We start from the raw sequence: 10,204 nt of genomic DNA, 5'->3' as shown, positions 1-10,204 counted from the left end.
AGCACTACGTGCACGAGTGCAATTATCTACTACGTAATAATTAGATTATTTGTAGTAAAACCTTCCATAAAATAAATGTATAAATGATAGTAAAACTCGTAGTGCGATTTAAAAATAAGAGGAAAACTTTTTTTAGAAGAAGGTTTTGTTTTATACTATTTAAGTGATTAGTACACAATATGCATATTTATTTTATGGTGGTTGCGGTTCTGCAACAAAGCGCTCAATGGAGGTTTGTGGTAGAAAATAGAGAAAAATTATATATATAAAAAATAAAACAGTTTTATTTTTTATATGTTTAATTTTTCTTCTTTGCACTCGTGCATGGGAAAAATTAGAATCTATATTTTTTTAAATAACAAACGAATCTGAATATATAGACATTTATTTTCCACATACCTAAAGGCAACTTGTGCTTCATCTTCAAATTATTTATTACTAGTTATACAAATTAATTACATAAAAAGTGTTTGGAGGTATTATACATAAACATAACAGGGTCGACTGGACTAAACAAAAACTACGTAAATCATGGGTTGCTTATGTTCATGAACTCTCCATAGAGTGTACTATGAATATTAATCACATATCGAGCTCTTATAAAAAAAAAATTAAAAAAATAAAGAGTATAAAAAATCCCTATATGAAAATAGATTCTTTTGCTAATAACGTGTAGAAAATAAAATTTAATCATTATTCGAAAAAAAATTTTGTTGTCACTAGGTGAATATGACTATGCATTAATATTATCCTTTATAATGTTATTCCTTCAGCATTATTGCACCGCACACCAGATCCTGCAAAAAAAAATCCTTATCGAAACCTGTGTAAATATAAAATGTATATATCTTTTTAGAACTATCTTTTTCATTTTTTTTTACAAATGTTTAGAACGTAACTAACATTTTTAATATTTTAAAAAAAATTAACTGGAAGAAAAAGAATGGCAAGGATATTGGATTGACCAATAACATGATCTGGTTTGCTCACAGAAAGCGGTAAACATTTCGATACAAATTTCGATTTTATCGAAAACTATCATTATTAGTGGAGCACCAGTAAGGTCTAATAGGTGAGTGAGGATGAAATTCAGAAGTCGATCCATCGTAATGAATTCACCAAAAATGAACTACAATGTTTTTAGGAAGGAACGTCCAGGTCTCTTTTACTATTATTACAATATAGTATTGCTAGCGGTAGACCTCTTTATTAGTAAATAGCTTCCCCTTCTCCATCGAGATGTGGTCAGCTCTTAAGACAGAAGCCATTCGGTATAAGATCTTACCTGATGTCCGTCGAGGTATGTAAGGTCAGTGTCGGCGGCGAGTATCTGCACGGCGTCGATCACCACGTCAGCCGCCTTCCGCACGTTCTTGCTGAACATCGCCAGCACCTCGCTCACTGACACCTGCGAACACACCCCGATTAAGAGAGCGGGATTTCTAGTCATGGGAAAGTAGAAGCTATGTTGCTAACATAAGCGTTATCAAGTTGATCACGCGGTCCATCCTGGAAATCATCGTGGTTATTTCCAGAGATTTTTTTATGCAACTTACCCTTCATGCATTGCCATTTCTGAGGTCTAAGGTGCTATCTCTATACCCTGTAATTTTATTGCCATATCTTTTAACCGATACACAGCCATGCAAATACAATTGCTTTGTTTCTGCTCAGTAAGGCGGTACCGTGGCAACTACGACAAACTGCACAATCTTGTGCTGCATAGTAGTATGCTTTGTAGCCAGAACAGAATAATCCGTGTCTATGATGTCGAGAAGTACAAAAAAATAGTTTTTTGCAATTTTAATATTTAAATTTTCATGATCCAGATGTTTGGTTTTATACAAATTCATAAATCGTAAGAATATTTTTTTTTAAATACCTTCGTTTCTTGTCCATTTTTCTTAGATAAAATAAATTGCGAATAAATTTAAGGAATAAATTTAAGGTATTGCGAATAAACTTACTGAGTTTTCGTTTTCCCTCCAACAGTCATAGTCTGTAACAAGCGCGACAGCCGCGTAACTCAAGCCTGCTTCTTTAGCTAGCACTACCTGTGAAGTCAATTAATGTTATTGTGATTATATATATAAGCATTGAGGTAAGCATATAAACTTTGTTTTTTTTTTCAAATTCAAGATGGTGGATGTTTCATAAATTGGCGGGCTACCCTATAAGATATAAATACAGCTTTTTTGTTGAATATATTTCAAAATTATAGGCGTCTATGCTATGCAGAATTATTAGAAGTGTACCATACATTACCTCTGGCACAGTGGTCATGTTCACCAAGTGACCGCCCCACTGACGGTGCATCAAACTTTCGGCGCGGCTAGAAAATCTAAAAATAACATTTTGCGTGTAACCATCTTACTAATATAACAAAACTAGCTTTTACCCGTGACTGCGAGTGACCATGATATGTTTATCAACCGAGATACAAAGAAGTCTATATCTTTCTGTATCCCATATAATACGGAGGTATATATAAAATTTCAAAGTATTTCACTAAGCAGTTAAGATGTTGAAAGAAACAAATTTCACATTTATAATATTAGTAGGTAAGGATTGTAACTAGAAGATACAGATATCTGTACATGCGAGATATTTAAGAAAAACTTATGGTTTTCTTATCATTAGGGGCCTTAATAAAAGTAACAGAAGCCAAAACAATAATTATTTCAAATTTTGTTTGTTTGTCTGTCTATATATTTGTTTGCCTGTACCAGCAATCACGTAAAAACTATTACATGAAATTGGATGAGGTTTTTTACAGTTGTATTCCTGCAAATGTAACTTAAAAAATTGTATATGTTTTATCTTGAAATGGCCTATTTCTTTTAGTTTCCTACTTCTCAAATCCACGCATATGAAGTAACGGTCAAATAGCTAGTTATGTAATATGTGAGTGTAAATTCATTTGAGCAGACATTAATGAGTGTCATATTTTATAAAAAAAAAAAAATATTTTTAAGCATATTTTAGTATAAGTAAGTGTATCAAGTAATACGAAATAATCATCTGTGAGAGTACTACAATTTAATATGTCACCACGTTTTGTATAAAGTTATATAAATGTAAAACAATATTTTTACATTGTATGTCTGTTATCTATGAGTATTTGGGTTAATCTCGAGCAAGTATGAAACTAATGAGACGTTCAATAAAACGTATTTTATTAGGCACAATTTAGATATCTTCAAATTGTAGTCGATTGTGTATATAAGTAGATAGTTGACTTATTTAAATAAATATGATAATAAAGGTTATCTATATGTATGTATATGAGGGAATGAGATATTTGAAACTGAAAGAGTTAAATTTTAATACATATTTTATCTATATTGACTGGGTATGCAGGGAATAGAGTGCCAAAGAACTCTATTAATACATACATACATACATATCTGTCACGCCTGTCTCCCACCAGGGTAGGTAGAAACAATGGAACGCCAAATGCTTCGATTCAAACAAACCTCTTTCGCTTCTTCCATATTCATCAGGTCTATTAATCTTGTGTTTTATTAATTTTTTTAGACTAATTTATTAAATTTTAAATTAATATACACACTGCCCTTGATTTATGTAGCAGTACTTCATGACACAGGATAGCTTGGCAACCAGGTCATTGGTGTGATTCTAAGGTACATTATTTTCTTTTTGGAGTAAATTTCTCAAATTGGACTAAACAATATTTATTTACATGTACAAAATTTAATTAAAATTGGTATATTTATATAATCATATCTAATAGTTCTCTATTGTATATTATGTAATTTGTGAGTCAATATAGATACGTCTGTAACTATTTTCAATATTCAATTTCACAAGGTAAATTTTTTCTATAAACATCGTGACACGAGATTTCTAGATTGAAGAAGAATATTTTTTTTTATTAAAAATATTATTATTATTTAGGAACAGATTAAAAATAAATGATTAATTATTGTCTTACCTAGGTCCTTGTATGACAACAGCAGTACCCTTGTCGTGACATGCGTATCCTTTCGCACGTGCAGCTTTTAGCATCGCCTGTCTCGCTCGCTCGCAAAATGCAGGCCTCATAGGCAAGTGGCACACCCCACGCGGCCCTCCTTCCGTTCGGTCGAAGAAAGTGCACTTGCGACCCCATGTTCTGAGGGAAAGGCATTATTAATAATGGAGATTAACAGCACCTTTGCAATAATACCTTATCAGGTCGACCTTGTTGAGGTCTCCCCTAGAAATTATTGTTGAATTTGTCACTATGGGCCAATTGACCTGCTTTCATCCTCATCTATCAACCCTCACTGGTGCCCCATCAATGTATACTTATAGTACAGGTGGAGTTACAATTTATTTTTCATCTATATGAAAACCCCATGTCCTGGAAATTAAGTTGTGAAATCCTAACGAGGGTTTTCGATGGAGCGGAAGAAAGAAAACTTTTTAAATGACTTCTCAAAAATAGGAGGAGAACCTCCTATTTTTGGGAAGTCGTTTATAAACTTTTTGTATTTTTTATGTATATATTCCGGATTAGTTTAACGAATTCTAAACCGATTTTTATAGTTCTTTGCAATCGATAAGTCTTTTTATCTCGCGTGTTGGTCACGGTCGAGTTTGGTTTATGTGGAGCAAAATCGTGTTTATTTAAATTATTGTTATATTTAATTTGGTATACTTAAATATACATATGTTTATTTATAATAAGTGATAAATATTGTAAAACATAGAGCCTGAAGTAATTACTAAATATATAATTTATATTTTGTTTTAAAAGAAAGTGTTATAAAATAATCATAAAATTTACATGATTTTATGATTATTTTATAACATTTTTTTTTGTAAATTGAAACGGTTTAATGATGTCATTAATAAAACTGATAATTAATATTCATAAAGATTCTACAAAAAAGACTGTAGTTGTAACAAAATCAATTATTTTGATTTAAAAACTAAACTACTGAATCTATTTTAATATAATTTTTATGGGACCAATCTATAAGTATATCCTTTCAAATAAAAAAAAAAAGAATTTTTCAAATTCGTTTAGAACTCACGGAGGTAAGAGATAACAAAGATAAAAAATACAACTGAATTGAGAAACTTCTTCTTTTTGAAGTCGTTTGAAAACAATGTAAGATAAAGTATACCTGTCAATAAAGTCGTCCAGTATAACGAGGTCGCCAGGCTTGTACTCCTCCACCAGGGAGCCGGTGGCGGTGGTGGCCAGCACGTGGCTGCAGCCAGCTTCTTTCAGGGCCCAGATGTTGGCGCGGTAGTTCACATCGCTGGTAAATAAATACTATTAGATATATTACAGTGTTACTTAGTCACAAACTAATTTGTATTATGGATCTAGGTATATCTGATAAAATACCCATGAATACGAATGTTTGTGTTCTGCTGGAACCAAACCCGCTATCATCGGAGTATAATGCGGTGCAGGGAGTTCGTTTTAAATTTGGATATAGATTTTAAATTCATTTATTATGTTTTAATGTAATAACTACCGGTTTAACTTACATGTAATTATATAAAAAAAACTCGACTAGTTTCGGAATCAATTCGTAATCCTAAGTCATGTGCGACTGTGACGCGAGCACGAGCCCATACGTCATTTGTTAAGACATTTTAGGTATGAAATTTTATTTTCATACTAGTTGTAAATTTTAAGCCAACTTATGTGTAAATTAGGATAAAAAAATATACAATATGTTAATACAAGATATAGTCGATCTGTGTACAAAATTACGTTCTGATCCGTTCAGATCCAAAACATCTTAAAAATTTATAACCTTCTACATGTTTACAATATAAGATACGAGAATTAAAAAATAAAATACTGGTTAATAGTAATTAAATATAAAGTATGTACAATAAAGATTTTACAATACTATGCTCGTACAATACAATAAATTGTAATCTTAATAATCTAATAAAATTGTAACTAGAAGATCTGTGTATAATTTTCTGTATGAAAATACTTAAGAAAAATTAAAACGATAAGTCTCAATAAGATTAACAGATGCCAAAACAATGTTTTTTTAGAAATTTTGTCTGTCTGCCTGTATGTTTATTCTGGCATTACGCAAAAACTACTGTAATTTGGATGCGGTTTTTATAGTTGTGTTTCTGAAGATCTAACTTAAAATCTGGTATATATTTTATCTTGAAGCGCCATTTAGAACTAATCTATTTAATTTATCTTTCCTACTTCTAAAATACCAACACGTACGGAGTTGTCCAACAAGTTACTTTAACAATAAATAATTCATCTGTCCATCAATTTCTTTATTATTCTATGGTAGAAACTTACCTCGGTTGGTACTGATGTTTCCTGCCATGTCTCGCCAGCAGCACACATGGCACCCCCTTGATCTCCCCCTCGATGAGGACATCGGACGGCTTCCCAAAGGGTGTGGTAACTTCCCGTTCGATTTGGTTCTCGAATAACGTTGGATCGTCGAATCCAGAGCCTCCAATTATACCAATCTATATTAAAATTTTATATTATTTATTCTTACACTAAATAACATGTAGCAATAACAAGAGTTTAATTTTAACAAAATTTTGTTGATACTTTTATTTTGCAATAGTTCTATCCCACGGCTTCATCTGCGTGAATTCGTAAGCACATAAAATATTCTGTGCTAAGTTATTTTTTGTAATGGACGATGATGGAATAGTGCACCTGTGTGCCTGTGTGGCAGGGTGCCAGTCAAGGATGATGCAATGAGAATGAAGTCAGGTCAGTTAGACAATATTGTAATGAATTCACTAAGAATTAAATACTAAGATTTGCATGTGTGGGGATCGACTTGAAAGGGTATATTTTTTTTATAGGATATATAATGGAATAGTAACGCCGCCTGCGCTAATGGCGGGGCACCAGTGAGGGATGATAGGTGAAAACGAAAAGACAGGTCAGTTAGGCCATTGCGATGAATACACTTGGAATTCAGTATGATGGTTTCCAGGAAGACCACGTGGAAATCAATCTGACTGAGTATATAGCTAGCAATGCCCCCCAACTGATAGGGTATGTTACTAACAATGGACACTAACCTCACCATTATTAACATTTCTCCCCCCTTATGTGCTAAGTTAGAATATACTCATTCTCATTTACCAAACTTCATCAACATTCAAGTTACGCATCAGTACTCACCTCCTAAATTGGTAAAAAGGAAAGTACGAAAAATAAAGTCAGAAATGCGATTTATTGGAAGCCAAAAGAATTCTAGTAGATTTGATTTTGGAGGTTTTGATATTGAATAAAACAATTAATTGGTTAACAATAATATTATTAATATATCTACATCAAGTCTAACCATACAATAGCAGCATAACAAAGTAACATTCATTCATAAGCACTAAACTAATCATACTAATAATTTGTTGTTGCCTATGTTATTTCTCTAAGCCCTGCTGGAACTTTATTTCTTTCGTAGTTTCGTGTGCTTTTTGTAGATTCTGTGCAATTGTAAAATATTTTTTAGACTCTTCCTCATTTTTCTCCACTCCATCACCTTTTTTGTACATTACGCTGACATTTGCACATGCATACATATTGCCATATTCACAGCCTTTTAATGCAAATTGAAATGCTTGTTTTTTATCAGGCTTTATTAAATAATCAATGTTTTTATTTTTCTCAGGATTGTGTGGGTTGAAATCTGACACATTTTTTGGAACCCCAGTGAGGTACATTCCGGAGAGGTAGTGACAAGCCATGTCATCCTTCTGATCACAACTTTTTTTTAAGTAATTGTATCCTGTAATAAAAATTAAATAGATGTGATATTGACATACATTTATTAGGAATATGAAGTAATAGATAATTTAAATTTTAAGTCATACATAGAGGTATCTTTAGACACATTGTTTTATTATAATATTAAACAAATTTTATAAAAATGCATTATTTTTTTTTTACATTTTTTTATTCATCATCACTGAATCCTCCCACTATTGGGAGATTAAGGTAGTATTTGTCACATTTCATAGGCGGGTTGGCAATCACTGTTAGGCTTTGGTGATATTTTAAAGAAAGACTCTGCTGCCGATCCTTTGACTATTATGTTCCCTTATTCATCTCTTATGACACTCACGGGAAAGAAAGGAGTGGCCCATTATATGGCGAAGCCACACAGCTATTTTTTGATACTGATCAATAATTATAACAAATATAAATACACACAATACTAACCTTTTGGCACATCCCTTTTTACATTGATACCGGGTCCTGTAGCTGTTAATATCATACCCGCATGCAAACAGGCCGTTGGGTCATTCAACTCGCATCCTTTTTCAAAATAAGGAAGAGCTTCGGACGGGCTACCTTTGATATTACCGCGTCCTACCAATGCATAATTACCGTACTTCAAACATGATTTACCAAAGTTATAATCTAAACAATTGCTTTTAAATACTTTAGCAGCTTTCTCAAAATCCTTTTTAATCGCTTCCAAATAATCACCAAGTAGATGACACACTTCTGGCTTTTTTTCTTTATAGCAACCAAAACGGTACTCAATACCAAGATTTTCTATGTATTCTTTGACTTCATCTTCTCGTTTTAAGTCATACGCCATCGTTAATTCTTTATTTCCCTTAATAATATTGTGTAGTAGAACTCGTTTCTAGGTTAGGTAATAATGCGCGAAACGTCAAACTGACGTTCATTCGGAGTGATAACGCTTATCATACACATGTAAACAAATTCGTTAACTTACTCACATAAACCAATTAATGCAATTGAAACACTAAAAAATATATTAACGTCGGAAACGAACAAAGTAATTGAATAATGTATTAAATTACCTTCACTATCTAATAATGATAGTTATAAATAATTAACGTAATTATTAATGTTTACCTTAATTTTTTTTCCATCGCCCATTGTACGATAATATTTAAAAATATATATATAATAGGGAAATTATGTGGCTGTAATATGTATTATATGATTTAAATGTTGGTTATTTAATTGTTTATACAATTTTAATAAAACTTTATTAAACACACATCCGGTCAATAAAAAGAAATTAAGCTAATAAAAAATACCACAGATCACAATGACATATCACAGAATAACTTTTTATAGGTACTCAGCACAGATTAGGGAATATAGATATCTGTGATATGGACAAGTACTCAGAGTGGAATAGTAGTGTAGTGATGCTTCGATCACCGTCATAATAACGGAAAGGTATGGAACAGCGATTTCTAAAGTTCCGTAAAAAGTCATCAGGGTTCCGTGAAATTATTTATACCGTGAAAAAATTTCATTCTTCACATAAAAAGTTAAAGGAAACTATAAAGTGCTATACTTTTAAAATATTTTTAATAAAAGCCTTTGCTCTTATTTAAATTACAGTGCTTTTGATTTGTAATCATTTGGTATGGGGTCCCATAAAATAGAAGGTATTCTTGGGCGTTCCGTTATCGTAAAGGTTTAGAAACCCCTGGTCTAGAAAACGAATCATAATTTTTGAGATAATCTGTTTATAAAATATATTATATTAAAAAGTTCTGGCAATAATAATTTTCTACTCTATTCTAAATATATAAAGTAAGTAAATGCGTATTGACACTGTAAAACTTGTGGGAGATTGATACCTATACCAAGTCTGTACCTCAAGAATGTAGGCTCTCATCTCGGATATACTAGGTATACATTATTACACTCGGCATTGTTGACTAAAATTTAAATTAAGAAAAATGTTTATACATGTAATATTGTTGTGTTGACTTGTTGCTATATGTTTAAATATAATGTAGGTGCATACTGTGGGATTACGTACTGTTTTATTTCTATTATATTTTCCTATTCTTCATAACTAAAAGAGCTCATATAATATTATATCAGATTATCTTGGAATAATTTTCTATTAAATATTATATATAAACTAAGTAATACTACTAAGTATTGTATATATATATTTTTTTATACAATTATAATAAGAGTTTTTTTTGGATAAAAAAAATTAAAAGGACAAACGAGCTGACGGTTCACCCGATGGAATGTAATAACCGTCCCGTCGCCTATAGACATGGATAACGCAGAGCGCACTATGGTGCCTATATTATCTTTCATATGTAGCCATTTCTGAGGACTAATTATTTATTAACGTTATGTTTCCATACCCGGTAATTTCATTGCCATTCTTTACACTGAACACAACCATGGAAGCACAACTGTTTCATGGCAGAAACA

The 10,204-nt window shown here is 31.8% G+C and overlaps 2 protein-coding genes across 2 annotated transcripts; both read right to left on the bottom strand.

The window, feature by feature from the left end:
* Positions 1-369: 369 nt before the first annotated feature.
* On the bottom strand, positions 370-9,085 carry LOC113509374 (S-methyl-5'-thioadenosine phosphorylase). The gene is made up of 8 exons (XM_026892695.3): positions 8,864-9,085; positions 6,302-6,477; positions 5,136-5,273; positions 3,956-4,135; positions 2,266-2,341; positions 1,968-2,054; positions 1,286-1,408; positions 370-797 (listed from the first exon to the last, which is right to left on the bottom strand). The coding sequence occupies exons 1-8, from the start codon at positions 8,885-8,887 to the stop codon at positions 762-764; spliced, it is 840 nt and encodes a 279-aa protein (XP_026748496.1). The 5' UTR covers positions 8,888-9,085; the 3' UTR covers positions 370-761.
* LOC113509375 (cytochrome c oxidase assembly factor 7 homolog) lies at positions 7,273-8,790 on the bottom strand. The gene is made up of 2 exons (XM_026892696.3): positions 8,195-8,790; positions 7,273-7,760 (listed from the first exon to the last, which is right to left on the bottom strand). Exons 1-2 carry the CDS (start codon positions 8,577-8,579, stop codon positions 7,396-7,398), a joined length of 750 nt encoding a protein of 249 aa, XP_026748497.2. The 5' UTR covers positions 8,580-8,790; the 3' UTR covers positions 7,273-7,395.
* Positions 9,086-10,204: the final 1,119 nt, after the last annotated feature.

The sequence above is a fragment of the Galleria mellonella genome, unplaced genomic scaffold (genome assembly GCF_026898425.1).
Source record: "Galleria mellonella isolate WM207_F2 unplaced genomic scaffold, CSIRO_AGI_GalMel_v1 utg264, whole genome shotgun sequence".
NCBI lineage: Eukaryota > Metazoa > Arthropoda > Insecta > Lepidoptera > Pyralidae > Galleria > Galleria mellonella.
The sequence above is the reverse complement of the archived record's forward strand: the minus strand, read 5'-3'. Positions and strand labels throughout refer to the sequence as shown.